At 46.2% G+C, this 19,231-nt stretch overlaps 2 protein-coding genes across 4 annotated transcripts in view; one reads left to right on the top strand and one right to left on the bottom strand.

Annotated features, from left to right (window-relative positions):
• Window positions 1-19,231, top strand: part of GLRA1 (glycine receptor alpha 1) — a 284,975-nt gene that overhangs the window by 197,226 nt on the left and 68,518 nt on the right. The window lies entirely within an intron of this gene.
• The window catches only part of LOC137561789 (uncharacterized), a 37,382-nt gene that overhangs the window by 9,364 nt on the left and 8,787 nt on the right, over window positions 1-19,231 (bottom strand). For 2 of the 3 annotated variants that reach the window (XM_068273144.1, XM_068273146.1), the window contains exon 4: window positions 19,011-19,186. The exons of the other annotated variant lie outside the window; for it this stretch is intronic. In XM_068273144.1, coding sequence (XP_068129245.1) covers window positions 19,081-19,186 — 106 coding nt within the window. In that variant the 3' untranslated portion in view covers window positions 19,011-19,080. Of the gene's footprint in view, window positions 1-19,010; window positions 19,187-19,231 lie in introns of those variants that run through there. 3 annotated transcript variants of the gene reach the window in all.

The following is a 19,231-nucleotide window of genomic DNA, read 5'->3' as shown; positions in this document are numbered from 1 at the left end:
TCTGCAACAATTAGTGCAAAAAAAAAATAGTGCACATTGGGTATAATTGATTGCTGCACACAACCATTTGTTACTAAGTAAGGCATATGTTGTATCATTTTAACCGTGATGAGCTGTAGAATACATTTTGGTGTGTTTTAGGACTGAGGCCTAAGTCATCAGATTTTTTTATAGTGCCAAAGTGAAAAAAAGATGTAAAAAATATCATTTTCCAAGTTATGATTCAATTTTAGCAAAACCGCAGAAGTCCAATTGTTTCAAAATATGTGTATCTCAGTAGGTCTGGGTCTCTAGTTTTCAGAATGGTGACATTTGTGACCTGTTTCAAATGTTCTGACACTCCAGGGGCTTTGCGAACAAAGAATGACTGTATTACTTTTGTTGCAAAAAATGGCCTTGAAAATTGCATTAGTGCTGCTCATGGTTAACAGAGTATTGTGTGGCCAAGAAGCTATCTGATTATGTGTATAGGGTATCATTTTCACCGGGACAAGCAAGAGAATAGTATTTGGGGTCTTTGAGAGACAAAAGCTATGTCAAGTGTTTGTTTTTTTTGTGCCAAAGTGAAAAAAAGATGTAAAAAAATACCATTTTCCAAGTTATGATTCAATTTTAGCAAAACCGCAGAAGTCCTATTGTTTTAAAATATGTATATCTCAGTAGGCCTGGGTCTCTAGTTTTCAGAATGGTGACATTTGTGACCTGTTTCAAATGTTCTGACACTCCAGGGGCTTTGCGAACAAAGAATGACTGTATTACTTTTGTTGCAAAAAATGGCCTTGAAAATTGCATTAGTGCTGCTCATGGTTAACAGAGTATTGCGTGGCCAAGAAGCTATCTGATTATGTGTATAGGGTATCATTTTCACCGGGACAAGCAAGAGAATAGTATTTGGGGTCTTTGAGAGATTAGGCATATGTGATGTGGTTTTGTTTTAGCAGCAAATGAAATGAAAAGCAATGCAATTGTTTTTTTCATATACTCTGCACCAAACTAATACACTTGTAAAAAACACCAAAAGTGACAGAATTGAAAAGTGAATACTTAAATAGTTACCTTAGGGACTCAGCTTTTTAAATATGTATGTCATGAGGATGTATTACTGTTTTTTTTTCAAATAAAGGCTTGTAATCATTGGTAGTGTGCAATGAGAAAACGAAAAACACAACATAGAAAAAATGCACCTTTATTTCCAAATAACATATTGTCACCATACTATGTACTAGGGACATAATTTAAATCTTGTGATAACCACGACAAATAGGCAGATAAAATGTGTGGGTAAAATGTTCAGTAGCATTGTTCATTTTAAAACTATAGAGGCTGGAATTGGAGAAATAGTGTATTTTTTCATTTTTTTCCTCGTTTTTCTCTTTAAAATACATAGACATTTTAGTAGTTACTAAAAACAAATGTCACCCCCCAAAAGCCAAATTTGTGGTGAAAAAAACAAGATCTAAATAATTTATGTGTGATGAGTAGTGATAAAGCTATTAGCGAATGAATGAGAGCAGCGCTGACAGGGGAAAATTGCTTCAGTCCTTAAGGTGAAAATAGCTGTGAGGCTGAACCGGTTAATAAACATAATTTTTAAAGCAAACCTGAAGTGAAAATAAACTTAGGAGATACTGAATTGTATGTGTAGCACAGCTAAGAAATAGCACATTAGTAATATAATAATAATGGCAGTATTTGTATAGCGCCTTTCTCCTGTCGGACTCAAAGCGCTTGCGAGGCAGCCACTAGAGCGCACTCAGTAGGCAGTAGCAGTGTTAAGGAGACTTGCCCAAGAAACTCCTTACTGAAATAGGTGCTGGCTTACTGAACAGGCAGAGCCGAGATTTGAACCCAGGTCTCCTGTGTCAGAGGCAGAGCCCTTAACCATTACACTATCCAGCCACTACAATCCAGCCTTTAGTAGCAAAGATAAGAGTCTCATGTTGTTTTCCAGTAGAGAAAATGTTAAAAAAAAACCACCTGGAGAACTGCTCTGATCTGGCGTTTTTCAGGGCGGTTTTCCACTTTCCTATACTTTAACATTGAGGCAGAAACGCCTCAGAAATCTGAAAAAATGCTGCAGCCCCCGAGTTTATGTACGTGGAAAAACGAGCCGCTCTGGTGTGCAGCAGCCCATTCACTTTCATTAGCCAAGCGGTTTTCCCCCCTGCAAATGCTCCAGAACCGCTCTGGTGTGCACCAGCCCTTAGTGAGAAGAAAAGGGTTAAAATTCATTTGGGTGCAAAGTTGTATGACCGAGCAATAAACAGTGAAAGTTGTGAAGTGCTAAATTGTAAAAAAAAAAATGGCCTGGTCACTAGGTGTGTATAAACTTCTGGTCCTCAAGTGGTTAAAAGGAAATAAATATGGCAGCCTGCATATTCTTCTCACTACATTTGTCCTTTAAAGAGACTCAGAGACGAGAAGCGAACAGCTCTGCTACTTACCTGCAGCTTCCTCCCGCCCCATAAACATGTCTAAGTCCCACGCCGTCCTCCTGCGGTCTGCCCCTCAGCCGCGGCGATCTCTGTTACCAGGCTCAGTCGATGCCAGTCAGGGTCTACTGCACATGCGCAGACATCTCGTGCATGCGCAGCAGACCCGGACTGACGTCACTGAGGCTAGTAACGAAGATCACCGCGGCTGAGGGGCAGACCACGGGAGGACGGCGTGGGACTTAGACATGTTTATGGGGCGGGAGGAAGCTGCCGGTTATCTCGTCCCTGAGCTTCTTCAAGTTTGGCTTATTAACATTGAAAACCTTGCACAATCTGTGCCCTGGATACCTGAAAGACTTGTTGCAACTGCATCACCCCCCCCCCCCCCCCCCCCCCACACACACACACACACACACACACACACACACACACACACACACACACACACACACACACAATCTTAGACCAAAAGGATCTAATAACTTAATCATCCCCAGAGTCCACCTCAAAACCTTTGGAGACAGAGCTGCCCCTACACTTTGGAACTCCCTGCCACGCCCAATCAGGACAGCTCTATCCCTGGAAGCCTATAAGCCCAAACTGAAAACCCACCTCTTCAGTCTGGCATTGATGAACACCTGACTATCTCCTCTGTAATACAGTCCAGCCTGCAGCCCTGTATTGATCTGGGACATTGATGTGCTGTGAGTCCTATGGGAGAAAAGCACTTTACAAATGTTGTTGTATTGTATTATTATACTTAAAACTAATGTCATTCCTTTTTTTAAAACATAATTGGATGTAATTAGCATTAGTAAGATAGTTGCTAGCGTTTGGGGAGTATTTTCTGGGCATTTTTTGCAAGGCCTGGATCAATGTGCCGACCTCAGCTGATGTCGGGTTGTTTTGTTGTTAGCGGTCGTGCTTTATAAATGGAAGCTGACACACGGTATAATGACATATAACCTCTCTCAAGTTCATCCTTTAATCAGCGGAGACCTTGCGGGCAGACAGGACCATGCCAGCCCATTAAACCCCATCACAGCACTCTCAGATAAATGGCTTCGGTCAGCTGCAGTCGCTTTGTGTTGTTGAGGGATACTGAAAGAATGTATATTTTTAGAAAGGGTTCATTTAAATATTAATGTCTCTGGCTGTTCCGTAAATCACACGCTGCCGCGGAAACGGGGAACGCGGGGATGAAACGATGATAGACCGCTGTCACTTGTCGTCCGCTGGTGTCCTTAAAAGCGAGGGTAATGAGTCCAGGACACGACCTGCACGCTCCGGGATATAACAGAGCGATAGCTGGGGTGTTCTGAGAAAAATCTCTTATTACTCAGAGGCAGAAATATATGTAGTCAATTAGTGATGAGCCAAAATATTGCATACCGTATATACTCATGTATAAGCTGACCTGCGTATATGCCAAGGTACCTAATCTACCTTCAGAAACCAGGAAAACGTGATTGACTTGTGTATAAGCCCCCTCCCCAGTATAGCCCCCTCCATAGTATAGCCCCCTCCCCAGTATAGCCCTCTCCATAGTATAAAAAGCCAGATGTTCCTTTAGTATGAGGCATCCCCCCTACTCAGTATAAATAGCCAGATGTTCCCCCTGTATTAGGCATCTCCCCTTTACCCAGCTGTGCCTCTGTATTAGGCACCCCTCCTTGCCCCAGTATTGACCAGCCTTGCTGAGGTGCAGCAGATGCCCCCCCCCCATGCTTGCAGAGCGGAGTGTGCAGCAGTGGCTCACCTGTCAGCACTGGGGATCCTTCATGTCGCCATATGCTGCCAGGAGATTACCTGGAACTAAAATTGCCATGAAGGTGTCCGTCTCCCTGCCAGCGGATCTGTGTCTGCAGGAATGCCCCCAGCTACTTGTGCAGGATCTGAGCTCTCGCTGGCTTAAGACGCCACTAGATGACATCATAAAGATGAGACACAGCGAGAGCACCACACAGGCTGATGAGGGAACTCCGGCACTGACGTACTACTGCATGCTCCGGTCCTGCACATGTAGCCGGGGGCATTCCTGCAGGCATGGACCCGCTGGCAGGGAGTCAGACACCTTCACACACCCAGCAGCAGCAATCTCTCTGCAGCATACGGCGAGGGGGGGGCACTCGGAGGGGGGAGGGTAGACACAGCCTCACACAGCTGACTCGCGTATAAGACTAAGACTTTTTTGTGCTGAAAATTTTGACTTATAGTGCCTTTAAAAGTGCCTTTAAAAGCAGTGTATCATGGGCGTGAGAGGCTCTCCCATGATTAATGATACACTGCTTTTAAAGGCACTTTTGTATTGACCCGAGGAAGCGGGCCAGTACTCGTGAAATGCGTTGTCTTATGTGCATGAATAAAACTAATACTTACCTTTTGTGGTTTGTCTTAAAGAGACCCTGTAACAAAAAAGTTTCCTGGGGGGGGTACTCACCTCGGGAGGGGGAAGCCTCAGGGTCCCAATGAGGCTTCCCCCTCCCCTGTAGCTGCAGGCAGTCCAGCGCTGGCTCCCCCGAAGTTTTCGGCAATCCTCCCTCCACAAGCCTGACAATGCTTGCTATATTTACCTTTCCTGGCTCCAGCGGGGGCGCTGTTGCGGCTCTCCGCACTGAGATAGGCGAAAGGAGACTTGCGCCTGTGCAGTAATGTTGCTCAAATACCCCTTTTCAAAATTCGAGTTAGGTCGAATTCGAATAGTAAATTATTCGAGGTCAGTCGAATATTCGAGTCGAATAATTTTTACTATTCGATTCGACCTCGGAATTCGAGCTCACTATTCGAGTCGGTATTCGAGCTCATTATTCGAGCTGACTATTCGAAATGGCCTTCAATAGCTTCCAACACTTGTTTTGAGGGTGAATGATGCAAGAAACCTCTTTTTTTCCAAGTAACAACAGCAAGTGATTATGTGGGGATGTTCCTTTAAAAAAAAAAAGTTGAAAAGAGAAGTTGTGTCCAGAAATTTGTTCAGTACTGTATATACTTCTTCTTCTTCTTCTTTATCTTCTATATCTTCTTCTTCTTCTTCTTCTTCTTCATCTTCTTTTTCTTCTTCATCTTCATCTTCTTCATCTTCTTCATCTGCTTCATCTTCTTCTTCTTCTTCATCTTCTTCTTCATCTTCTTCATCTTCTTCATCTTCTTCTTCATCTTCTTCATCTTCTTCATCTTCTTCATCTTCTTCTTCATCTTCTTCATCTTCATCTTCTTCTTCTTCTTCTTCATCTTCTTCTTCTTCTTCATCATCTTCTTCTTCTTCATCTTCTTCATCTTCTTCTTCATCTTCTTCATCTTCTTCTTCTTCTTCATCTTCTTCTTCTTCATCTTCTTCATCTTCTTCTTCTTCTTCTTCATCTTCTTCATCTTCTTCATCTTCTTCATCTTCTTCTTCATCTTCATCTTCTTCTTCTTCATCTTCATCTTCTTCTTCTTCATCTTCTTCTTCTTCATCATCATCTTCATCTTCTTCATCTTCTTCTTCTTCTTCATCTTCTTCTTCATCTTATTCATCTTCTTCTTCATCTTCTTCATCTTCTTCATCTTCTTCTTCATCTTCATCTTCTTCTTCTTCTTCTTCTTCTTCTTCTTCATCATCTTCTTCTTCTTCATCTTCTTCATCTTCTTCTTCATCTTCTTCATCTTCTTCTTCTTCATCTTCTACGTCTTCATCTTCTTCATCTTCTTCTTCTTCTTCTTCATCTTCTTCATCTTCTTCTTCATCTTCATCTTCTTCTTCTTCATCTACATCTTCTTCTTCTTCTTCTTCATCTTCTTCTTCTTCTTCTTCTTCATCATCTTCTTCTTCTTCATCTTCTTCATCTTCTTCTTCATCTTCTTCATCTTCTTCTTCTTCATCTTCTTCATCTTCTTCTTCTTCATCATCTTCATCTTCTTCTTCTTCATCATCTTCATCTTCTTCATCTTCATCTTCTTCATCTTCTTCTTCTTCTTCTTCTTCTTCTTCTTCTTCTTCTTCTTCTTCTTCTTCTTCTTCTTCTTCTTCTTCATCTTCTTCTTCTTCATCTTCTTCACACACAGTCACATAGTCAGCTCATTATTCGAGCTGACTATTCGAAATGGCCTTCAATAGCTTCCAACACTTGTTTTGAGGGTGAATGATGCAAGAAACCTCTTTTTTTCCAAGTAACAACAGCAAGTGATTATGTGGGGATGTTCCTTTAAAAAAAAAAAGTTGAAAAGAGAAGTTGTGTCCAGAAATTTGTTCAGTACTGTATATACTTCTTCTTCTTCTTCTTTATCTTCTATATCTTCTTCTTCTTCTTCTTCTTCTTCATCTTCTTTTTCTTCTTCATCTTCATCTTCTTCATCTTCTTCATCTGCTTCATCTTCTTCTTCTTCTTCATCTTCTTCTTCATCTTCTTCATCTTCTTCATCTTCTTCTTCATCTTCTTCATCTTCTTCTTCATCTTCTTCATCTTCATCTTCTTCTTCTTCTTCTTCATCTTCTTCTTCTTCTTCATCATCTTCTTCTTCTTCATCTTCTTCATCTTCTTCTTCATCTTCTTCATCTTCTTCTTCTTCTTCATCTTCTTCTTCTTCATCTTCTTCATCTTCTTCTTCTTCTTCTTCATCTTCTTCATCTTCTTCATCTTCTTCATCTTCTTCTTCATCTTCATCTTCTTCTTCTTCATCTTCATCTTCTTCTTCTTCATCTTCTTCTTCTTCATCATCATCTTCATCTTCTTCATCTTCTTCTTCTTCTTCATCTTCTTCTTCATCTTATTCATCTTCTTCTTCATCTTCTTCATCTTCTTCATCTTCTTCATCTTCTTCTTCATCTTCTTCTTCTTCTTCTTCTTCTTCTTCTTCTTCTTCTTCTTCTTCTTCTTCATCATCTTCTTCTTCTTCTTCATCTTCTTCATCTTCTTCTTCATCTTCTTCATCTTCTTCTTCTTCATCTTCTACGTCTTCATCTTCTTCATCTTCTTCTTCTTCTTCTTCATCTTCTTCATCTTCTTCTTCATCTTCATCTTCTTCTTCTTCATCTACATCTTCTTCTTCTTCTTCTTCTTCTTCTTCTTCTTCTTCTTCTTCTTCTTCTTCATCATCTTCTTCTTCTTCATCTTCTTCATCTTCTTCTTCATCTTCTTCATCTTCTTCTTCTTCATCTTCTTCATCTTCTTCTTCTTCATCATCTTCATCTTCTTCTTCTTCATCATCTTCATCTTCTTCATCTTCATCTTCTTCATCTTCTTCATCTTCTTCTTCTTCTTCTTCTTCTTCTTCTTCTTCTTCTTCATCTTCTTCTTCTTCATCTTCTTCATCTTCTTCTTCTTCATCATCTTCATCTTCATCATCTTCATCTTCATCTTCTTCTTCTTCTTCTTCTTCTTCTTCTTCTTCTTCTTCATCTTCTTCATCTTCTTCTTCTTCAATATCGTCTTCTTCTTCACTTATTTCTCTTTTCAAATTTTTTTTTTTTAAAGAAATGCAGCTATTTTTGAGCGTAACAAATAGCTGGTGGCGCACGCATGTTGGAAGCGCCATTGTATGTGCTCCCTGGCAGTGGAAACACACAGACAGCAGGAGGTAAATTCAGCAGCAGGAGGAGGAGGATGAGTGTGTGGCAGCAGGCAGTCAATGAGGCAGGCAGCGTGACATAATAGCCCTGGTACCTAGCGGTGATACCAGGGCTGTAAATAAACACAGCAGGCAGGAGGTCCCAGACAGCGGTCGTGCAGCCCACATTGTGTCCAATACACAACTGGGACAACACAGTTTTCAACCCGGGCACCTCAGAAAAATTAAACCTTTTTTTTTTTTTGGTTTTTTTTGTTTTGTTTTTACAACAAATTACACAGATATAGCTATTTTTTGACGTAATAGCTGGTGGCAGAGTGGCAGCAGAAGGTAAATCTGTGTACCCTGGCAGTGGGAAACACAGACAGCAGCAGCAGCAGGAGGAATGGAGGAGTAATTATGTGTGCAGCTATTGTTTGACGTAATAGCTGGTGGCAGAGTGGCAGCAGAAGGTAAATCTGTGTACCCTGGCAGTGGGAAACACAGACAGACAGCAGGAGCAGCAGGAGGAATGGAGGAGTAATGTGAGCAGCTATTGTTTGACGTAATAGCTGGTGGCAGAGTGGCAGCAGAAGCTAATTCTGTGTACCCTGGCAGTGGGAAACACAGACAGACAGCAGCATCAGCAGGAGGAATGGAGGAGTAGTGTGAGTGTGGCAGCAGGTAGGCAGCGTGACATAATAGCCCTGGTACCTAGCGGTGATACCAGGCCGTAAATGAACACAACAGGAGGTCCCAGACAGCGGTCGTGCAGCCCACATCGTGTCCAATACACAACTGGGACAACACAGTTTTCAACCCGGGCACCTCAGAAAAATTAAACCTTTTTTTTTTTTGGTTTTTTTTGTTTTGTTTTTACAACCAATTACACAGATATAGCTATTTTTTGACGTAATAGCTGGTGGCAGAGTGGCAGCAAAAGGTAAATCTGTGTACCCTGGCAGTGGGAAACACAGACAGACAGACAGCAGCAGCAGCAGGAGGAATGGAGGAGTAATTATGTGTGCAGCTATTGTTTGACGTAATAGCTGGTGGCAGACTGGCAGCAGAAGGTAATTCTGTGTACCCTGGCAGTGGGAAACACAGACAGACAGCAGCAGCAGGAGGAATGGAGGAGTAGTGTGAGTGTGGCAGCAGGCAGGCAGCGTGACATAATAGCCCTGGTACCTAGCGGTGATACCAGGGCTGTAAATAAACACAGCAGGCAGGAGGTCCCAGACAGCGGTCGTGCAGCCCACATTGTGTCCAATACACAACTGGGACAACACAGTTTTCAACCCGGGCACCTCAGAAAAATTAAACCTTTTTTTTTTTTTTTGGTTTTTTTTGTTTTGTTTTTACAACAAATTACACAGATATAGCTATTTTTTGACGTAATAGCTGGTGGCAGAGTGGCAGCAGAAGGTAAATCTGTGTACCCTGGCAGTGGGAAACACAGACAGCAGCAGCAGCAGGAGGAATGGAGGAGTAATTATGTGTGCAGCTATTGTTTGACGTAATAGCTGGTGGCAGAGTGGCAGCAGAAGGTAAATCTGTGTACCCTGGCAGTGGGAAACACAGACAGACAGCAGGAGCAGCAGGAGGAATGGAGGAGTAATGTGAGCAGCTATTGTTTGACGTAATAGCTGGTGGCAGAGTGGCAGCAGAAGCTAATTCTGTGTACCCTGGCAGTGGGAAACACAGACAGACAGCAGCATCAGCAGGAGGAATGGAGGAGTAGTGTGAGTGTGGCAGCAGGTAGGCAGCGTGACATAATAGCCCTGGTACCTAGCGGTGATACCAGGCCGTAAATGAACACAACAGGAGGTCCCAGACAGCGGTCGTGCAGCCCACATCGTGTCCAATACACAACTGGGACAACACCGTTTTCAACCCGGGCACCTCAGAAAAATTAAACCTTTTTTTTTTTTGGTTTTTTTTGTTTTGTTTGTAAAACAAATTACACAGATATATAGCTATTGTTTGACGTAATAGCTGGTGGCAGAGTGGCAGCAGAAGGTAAATCTGTGTACCCTGGCAGTGGGAAACACAGACAGACAGACAGCAGCAGCAGCAGGAGGAATGGAGGAGTAATTATGTGTGCAGCTATTGTTTGACGTAATAGCTGGTGGCAGACTGGCAGCAGAAGGTAATTCTGTGTACCCTGGCAGTGGGAAACACAGACAGACAGCAGCAGCAGGAGGAATGGAGGAGTAGTGTGAGTGTGGCAGCAGGCAGGCAGCGTGACATAATAGCCCTGGTACCTAGCGGTGATACCAGGGCTGTAAATAAACACAGCAGGCAGGAGGTCCCAGACAGCGGTCGTGCAGCCCACATTGTGTCCAATACACAACTGGGACAACACAGTTTTCAACCCGGGCACCTCAGAAAAATTAAACCTTTTTTTTTTTTTGGTTTTTTTTGTTTTGTTTTTACAACAAATTACACAGATATAGCTATTTTTTGACGTAATAGCTGGTGGCAGAGTGGCAGCAGAAGGTAAATCTGTGTACCCTGGCAGTGGGAAACACAGACAGCAGCAGCAGCAGGAGGAATGGAGGAGTAATGTGAGCAGCTATTGTTTGACGTAATAGCTGGTGGCAGAGTGGCAGCAGAAGCTAATTCTGTGTACCCTGGCAGTGGGAAACACAGACAGACAGCAGCATCAGCAGGAGGAATGGAGGAGTAGTGTGAGTGTGGCAGCAGGTAGGCAGCGTGACATAATAGCCCTGGTACCTAGCGGTGATACCAGGCCGTAAATGAACACAACAGGAGGTCCCAGACAGCGGTCGTGCAGCCCACATCGTGTCCAATACACAACTGGGACAACACAGTTTTCAACCCGGGCACCTCAGAAAAATTAAACCTTTTTTTTGGGGTTTTTTTTTGTTTTGTTTTTACAACCAATTACACAGATATAGCTATTTTTTGACGTAATAGCTGGTGGCAGAGTGGCAGCAGAAGGTAAATCTGTGTACCCTGGCAGTGGGAAACACAGACAGACAGACAGCAGCAGCAGCAGGAGGAATGGAGGAGTAATTATGTGTGCAGCTATTGTTTGACGTAATAGCTGGTGGCAGACTGGCAGCACAAGGTAATTCTGTGTACCCTGGCAGTGGGAAACACAGACAGACAGCAGCAGCAGGAGGAATGGAGGAGTAGTGTGAGTGTGGCAGCAGGCAGGCAGCGTGACATAATAGCCCTGGTACCTAGCGGTGATACCAGGCCGTAAATGAACACAACAGGAGGTCCCAGACAGCGGTCGTGCAGCCCACATCGTGTCCAATACACAACTGGGACAACACAGTTTTCAACCCGGGCACCTCAGAAAAATTAAACCTTTTTTTTTTTTTAATGGTTTTTTGGTTTTGTTTGTAAAACAAATTACACAGATATATAGCTATTGTTTGACGTAATAGCTGGTGGCAGAGTGGCAGCAGAAGGTAAATCTGTGTACCCTGGCAGTGGGAAACACAGACAGACAGACAGCAGCAGCAGCAGGAGGAATGGAGGAGTAATTATGTGTGCAGCTATTGTTTGACGTAATAGCCGGTGGCAGACTGGCAGCAGAAGGTAATTCTGTGTACCCTGGCAGTGGGAAACACAGACAGACAGCAGCAGCAGGAGGAATGGAGGAGTAGTGTGAGTGTGGCAGCAGGCAGGCAGCGTGACATAATAGCCCTGGTACCTAGCGGTGATACCAGGCCGTAAATGAACACAACAGGAGGTCCCAGACAGCGGTCGTGCAGCCCACATCGTGTCCAATACACAACTGGGACAACACCGTTTTCAACCCGGGCACCTCAGAAAAATTAAACCTTTTTTTTTTTTTGGTTTTTTTTGTTTTGTTTTTACAACCAATTACACAGATATAGCTATTTTTTGACGTAATAGCTGGTGGCAGAGTGGCAGCAGAAGGTAAATCTGTGTACCCTGGCAGTGGGAAACACAGACAGACAGCAGAAGGGCAGTACACAGCAGCCCACTGTAGGTGTAAAATGTGTGGCTGCAGGCGACGTAATAGTCAAAGACAGTGAACCAGGCTGGCTTAGTGAGCAGGAGCCAGGAGGTGGTAAAGGGTGGTAAGGCACATTAACGATGGTTCTTAGCCAGTTCATGTCCCCCTCTCGCCGACAACAGGGGCCAGGAAATCGCCTTCCACCCACGCCTGGTTCATCTTGAGAAACGTCAGTCTGTCCACAGACTTGTGAGACAGACGTGAGCGTTTCTCGGTGACCACACCACCAGCTGCACTGAAGCAGCGCTCGGACAGCACGCTGGAAGGGGGGCAGGACAGCACTTCCAGGGCGTACTGCGCCAGCTCGCTCCAGATCTCCAGGCGCTTGACCCAATACTCCATGGGATCAACAGGGGCATCGCTGTCAAGCCCGCTGTAGGACCCCATGTAGTCAGCCACCATGCGGGTCAGGCGCTGGCTGTGACCGGTGGAGGATGCTGCTGCATGCACCTCCTCTCTAGTCACTGCTGCCGGAGCCTCTACAGTCCTGTAGAGCTCGTGGCTGAGAGACAGTAGGTCTGTGGGGCGCTTGCTGCTGGATGCAGGCACCTGCTGCTGCCTCTGTGCTGGCTGCTGGACAGTGGGGGTGGAAGGCTGGGGGAAGGCTTCCTCCAAGCGCTCAACAAGGGCCTGCTGCAAGCTCCTTATTTGTTGCGCTGGGTCTCCTCCTGCAGGCGGCAGGAACTGGCTCAACTTCCCCTTGAGGCGTGGGTCCAACATCATGCTGATCCAGATGTCCTCCCTCTGCTTCATCTGGATCACCCTGGGGTCTCTGCGCAGGCACGTCAGCATGTGCGCTGCCATTGGGAAGAGGCGGGCCACGTCTGCTGGCACATCGACGGCAGTGCTGCTGTCCTCATCCTCCTCCTCTGCCTCGTCAGCCTCATCCTCTCTCCACCCCCGCACCAACTCAGCTGCACTGTGCTGCTCCCCCTCATCACCAGCAAGGTCAGGGACCTCCACCAAGTCCTCCTCCTCCTCCCCCTCAGAGGTGGACTGTGCAGCTGCTTGCCGCTCCTGCTGGTCCAAGGCTGCCGCTCCCTGTTCCAGCAAAGCATCGAGGGCCCTGTTCAGCAGACAAACCAGGGGCACCCTCTCGCAGACCATAGCATGGTCCCTGCTCACCATGTTAGTGGCCTGCAGAAAGGGAGCCAGCACTAAGCACACCTGCTGCATGTGCCTCCAGTCATCATCGGGGACGATGGACGGGATGTTGCTGGTCTTGTCCCTTCTCTGAGCGGTGGAAACAGTGGCCAGGGCAAGGTACTGTTTGACAGCGCGCTTCTGTTCAACCAGACGCTCCAACATCGCCAGGGTGGAGTTCCAGCGAGTCGGAACGTCAAGGATCAGCCGATGGCGTGGCAGATCCAGCTCCTTTTGCACGTCTTCCAGGCTCGCACAGGCTGCAGCCGAGCGCCGGAAGTGACGCACAACGTTCCTTGCCGTTTCCAGCAGTTCGCCCATCCCCTGGTAGGTGCGCAAGAACTTCTGCACCACCAGGTTCAGCACGTGGGCAAGACAGGGGATGTGGGTCAGGTTTCCCCTGTCTATTGCGGCAACCAGATTGGCCCCATTGTCGGCCACCACCTCTCCGACTCTGAGGCCTCTGGGGGTCAGCCAAATCCTCTCCTGCTCCTGGAGTTTGGCCAACACATGGGTTGCCGTCAGCTTGGTCTTCCCAAGGCTGACCAAGTGCAGCAGCGCTTGGCAGTGGCGGGCCTTCACGCTGCTGCTGAGGCGGGGGGTTTGGCCAGGTGTGCCGGAGGATGGCAGAGGATCGGAGGAACCTGCTGCAGTTCCCCTGACCCTGCGGGGTGGCACCACCCACTGTGTTGCTGCTGCTGCTGTGCCCGCTGCTGCTCTCCCATCCTCACCCCCTTCCACCAAGCTGACCCAGTGGACAGTGAAGGACAGGTAGCGGCCTGTCCCGAAGCGGCTGCTCCAGGAGTCCATGGTGACGTGGACCCTTTCACCAACCGCGTGCTCCAGCCCTCGCTCCACATTGGCCATCACAAAGCGGTGCAGTGCAGGAATGGCCTTGCGGGAGAAAAAGTGTCTGCTGGGGAGCTGCCAGTCTGGGGCTGCGCAAGCAAGCAGCGCACGAATGTCGCTCCCCTCCTGCACGAGCGTGTACGGCAGGAGTTGGGAGCACATGGCCCGTGCCAGCAAGCCGTTCAGCTGCCGCACGCGACGGCTGCTGGGAGGCAGAGCCCTAACCACCCCCTGGAAGGACTCGCTCAAAAGGCTCTGGCGTGGCCTTTTGCTGGCACGGGAATCAGCAGACACAGCGGAGGAGGCCACTGAGGACTGGCTGCCAGAACAGGCCTCAGTGTCGGCGGCAGGAGTTGCAGAGGGGGGAGGAGCAGTGCGTTTCCGCACTCCTGCTGGTGCTGCTGGAGGAGCAGGAGGGCGGGTGGCTGCTGTTGCTGCTGCTGCTGAAGGCTGTGCAGTGATGGGTGTGGTGCCACTGCCAGCACCAGATGCCTTCAGCCTCTGGAACTCCTGATGCTGGTGGAAATGTTTCGCAGCAAGGTGGTTGATGAGCGAGCTGGTGCAGAACTTTAAGGGGTCTGCACCTCTGCTCAACTTCCGCTGACAGTGGTTGCAAGTGGCGTACTTGCTGTACACTGTGGGCATGGTGAAAAAGCGCCAGATTGGTGACAGAAACATCCCCCTACGGCATGGAAGCACTACTGCCTGTCTCCCTGTGGTGGTTGGGGGTGGGGCTTGGGGGGCTTGGGTGCGGCTGGTGGTGGTACTGGCAGATGCTGCTGCTGCTGCTGCTGAGCCTGAGACACCAGCAGGCTGTGGGACCTGCCTACTGCTGCTGCCAATGCTTGCAATGATGCGCCTCCTTGCAAGGCCCACAAGAGCATCCTCCTCCTCCTCCTCAGAGCTGCTGAGGACGACATCCCCTGGAGGTGGTGGCACCCAGTCTCTGTCTGTCACCGGGTCATCAACATCCTCCCCCTCCTGAAACATGTCCTGCTGGGATGAGGACCCCCCAAACTCCTCTCCTGATGCATGGATGGGCTGCTTGACTGTCGCCACAGTCTTGCTGTCCAATCCCTCATCCCCCAAAGTGCCCATCAGCATCTCCTCCTCAAGATCGCCAACAACAGCAGACAATACCCTGATGGTGCCTGGGGTAAAAATACTGCTGAGTGACAGGTCGCCAACTTGTGACGGTGAACTGGCCTCCTCCCCAGACCCTGCTGGGCGGCTGCTGCGAACAGGGGTGGTGGTGGTGGTGGTGGTGAGGGTGGAGGCCTCGGATGCAGAGCTGATGGCGGGCTGCTCATCCTCCGTCATGAGTTGCACCACAGTGTCTGCATGCTTTTCCTCAATGGGACGTTTCCGACCCGGCTGGAGGAAAATCGGAGCAGGTGCTACACGCTGCTGCTGCTGTGTCTCTGCAGCGTGAGTTGCAGATGCTCCTGCTGGGCGGCGCCCAAGGCGTCCACGGCCAGTGGCTATGGGAGGAATGTTAGCCACTGACGCTGCTGCTGCTGCTGCGGAACTGTGCATGGTGGCGCGGCCGCGGCCTGCCACAATGCTGCTCCCTCTCCTCCTGATTCCCTTGCTGCCCTTCCCCTTGCCCAAACCGCGCTGGCTGCCACTTCCAGACATCTTCGATGTTTTGGGCGTATAGACAAAAGTTTTTTAAAAGGGCGGGTGAAAAGTGGGGTACTTTAATGGAGTGGGTTGGTGGGTGAGGTGACTGAGTGAGTGTCCCTAGTACAGTAAGTAAGTAGTAACAGTCAGGAAGTACAACTAGCAGTTACAATAATCAGTAGTAATCACAAGTAAATTTAGTGTGTGTACACTACAGACAGTGAGTGCACGCACGCGCAAACACGCGCAGGAGCTAGCCTATGAACAGTAACTGAGTGAGTGTCCCTAGTACAGTAAGTAAGTAAGTAGTAACAGTCAGTAAGTACAACTAACTAATTACAATAATCAATCAGTAATCAGAAGGAAATAGAGTGTGTGTAGTGTGTGTACACAGACAGTGAGTGCACACACGCAGGAGCTAGTAGCCTATGAACGGTGACTGAGTGTCCTAGACTCCTAGTACAGTAAGAGTAAGTAGTAACAGTAAGTACAACTAACTAATTACAATAATCAATCAGTTATCAGAAGGAAATAGAGTGTGTGACTGTGTGTAGTGTGTGTACACAGACAGTGAGTGCACACACGCAGGAGCTAGTAGCCTATGAACAGTGACTGAGTGTTCTAGACTCCTAGTACAGTAAGAGTAAGTAGTAACAGTAAGTACAACTAATTACAATAAGCAATCAGTTATCAGAAGGAAATAGAGTGTGTGTAGTGTGTGTACACAGACAGTGAGTGCACACACGCAGGAGCTAGTAGCCTATGAACAGTGACTGAGTGTCCTAGACTCCTAGTACAGTAAGAGTAAGTAGTAACAGTAAGTACAACTAACTAATTACAATAAGCAATCAGTTATCAGAAGGAAATAGAGTGTGTGTAGTGTGTACACAGACAGTGAGTGCACACACGCAGGAGCTAGTAGCCTATGAACAGTGACTGAGTGTCCTAGACTCCTAGTACAGTAAGTAGTAACAGTAAGTACAACTAACTAATTACAATAATCAATTACAATAATCAATCAGTTATCAGAAGGAAATAGAGTGTGTGTAGTGTGTACACAGAAAGTGAGTGCACACACGCAGGAGCTAGTAGCCTATGAACAGTGACTGAGTGTCCTAGACTCCTAGTACAGTAAGAGTAAGTAGTAACAGTAAGTACAAACAACTAACTAATTACAATAATCAATCAGTTATCAGAAGGAAATAGAGTGTGTGTAGTGTGTGTACACAGACAGTGAGTGCACACACGCAGGAGCTAGTAGACTATGAACAGTGACTGAGTGTCCTAGACTCCTAGTACAGTAAGAGTAAGTAGTAACAGTAAGTACAACTAACTAATTACAATAAGCAATCAGTTATCAGAAGGAAATAGAGTGTGTGTAGTGTGTGTACACAGACAGTGAGTGCACACACGCAGGAGCTAGTAGCCTATGAACAGTGACTGAGTGTCCTAGACTCCTAGTACAGTAAGAGTAAGTAGTAACAGTAAGTACAAACAACTAACTAATTACAATAATCAATCAGTTATCAGAAGGAAATAGAGTGTGTGTAGTGTGTACACAGACAGTGAGTGCACACACGCAGGAGCTAGTAGCCTATGAACAGTGACTTAGTGTCCTAGACTCCTAGTACAGTAAGTAGTAACAGTAAGTAAAACTAACTAATTACAATAATCAATTACAATAATCAATCAGTTATCAGAAGGAAATAGAGTGTGTGTAGTGTGTACACAGAAAGTGAGTGCACACACGCAGGAGCAGCTAGTAGCCTATGAACAGTGACAGTGAGTGTCCTAGTACAGTTACAGTATATAACTACAATACTAATACAATCAGTAGTAAAGGACAGCAGAAATACTGGTATAGAATAGAGAGAAATAAACAGAGGACAGGAGGACAGCTGCCCACACAGGCAAGGCCCTGAGGCCTAAAGCTGTAAGCCTGCAGCAGCTGGCCTGTCTCTATGTAACACAAAAGCTACTAACTAAAATACAATGTCTAACTAACTAACAACAATATAGGTGTGTATAGGAGGTGTATGTGAGCAAAAACGCTAGGTAAATGACCACAATAGAGCTCTTGCTAAGCCAAAGCACAAAGGAGCAACTCTCTCTCTGCACAAGTCTCAGGCAAGCACGGAGAAACGGAACATGGCGGCCGCTATTTATAGGGTAGGGGCTGGCCAGGGTCCCCCTCTGTGATTGGCTGCCGTCAGAGGGCCTGGGAGCCCTCTGATTGGCTCTAAGGACATCAATCTGGGCTATGACGCTATTCGAGCTCGGCACCGAGCTCGAATAGCGCCGTTTGCTCGAATAGCTCGAATAGTGAATGGGCTATTCGAGTGTACTCGAATAGCCCATTCGAATAGCTACAGCTATTCGGAGCTCGAATACCGAGCTCGAATAGCTGGAAAAGAGCTCGAATATTCGAGCTACTCGAATATTCGAGCTCTGCTGAGCACCACTACTGTGCAGTAGAGCGGGCCGACAGATCGGCTATTTCCGCCTATCTCCGTGCGGAGAGCTGATACTTCTCTGGAGCCGGGAAGGTAATTATTTACATCCTGCTGTTCAGGGAGCTTTATCGCCGCCATGGGACCGAGGAGGATGGGGGAAGTCTCAATAGGATCTGGAGGCTTCCCCCACCACAGGTGAGTACCCCCCAGGGGAGGATTTTAAAGTTACAGGTTGTCTTTAAGGAGGTAAGATCTATATACTTCTAGATACACATACTTGTTATTAGATACGGCGCCTCCAACAGAGTACTTAGTCTAGCCATTAGGAGGGAAGCTTAGTGTGAGGATAGGGGTCAATCGTTACATATTGGCAATACCATATTAACAATATGTTAACTATCAGCATGAAAACAACGCCCAAGTCAGCCAGTGCCGCCACAATCCGTTCCTCTACTTTCCAGATGCCTTGCAGTTCCTTTTTTTACGAAACCAGGTTGGGTGTGTCTGTCCGCTGCAATTTTATAGTCATCGTCAGTGATGAGTGAAAATGAAAAGTTTCCATTGACATTATTTTTTTGCGAAAATAATATAAAATTTGTTTTTCGAGCAAAAATTCCATCAAAAATAAGTTTTGTTATTTTTTGTGTTTTTGGTGGATGTAGTGGCTGTAAAAATATCATCTTTTCGCAGTAAAATAATCAGTTTTCTGCGTTTTCACAGTAAAAAAAATACAGTATTTCACGTTTTCACAAAAGACACGGGATGCAAAAATTCCAGCACTTTTTCGCAAAAATTTTCTCGAATCAAAAATAGGATTTTCGATGCGAAAAGGACTTTGGAAAAAATGTACAGGCAACTCTGGTCACCATTCATGTGGTTTGTGGGTTTCATTGGAATGTGACATTGTCGGCAAATAATAAAACACAGCAGTTCCCTGTAACAGATAACAACTCAATCAGTTCATTATTGTTGGACTTCACTTTAATAAATCGCAGCCGATTGTTTAAGGTGGTTGTTGTTGTTGCTGCAGTTTTCAGTATAGATTTGTAACATGTGGTGGAACCGGCTTGTTGCCAATCACAACATCTTCCATATCTCTGATTTCATTCACTTCTCTTCGAAGCTTGAAGTATTTATAGCTGTAAATACAGAAAAGTCAGTAAGAGCAGAGAAGTCAGTAAGTG

Source organism: Hyperolius riggenbachi, chromosome 3 (genome assembly GCF_040937935.1).
Source record: "Hyperolius riggenbachi isolate aHypRig1 chromosome 3, aHypRig1.pri, whole genome shotgun sequence".
Taxonomy (NCBI): domain Eukaryota; kingdom Metazoa; phylum Chordata; class Amphibia; order Anura; family Hyperoliidae; genus Hyperolius; species Hyperolius riggenbachi.
Note: the sequence above shows the minus strand (reverse complement) of the source record. Positions and strands in the feature narration are given on the sequence as shown.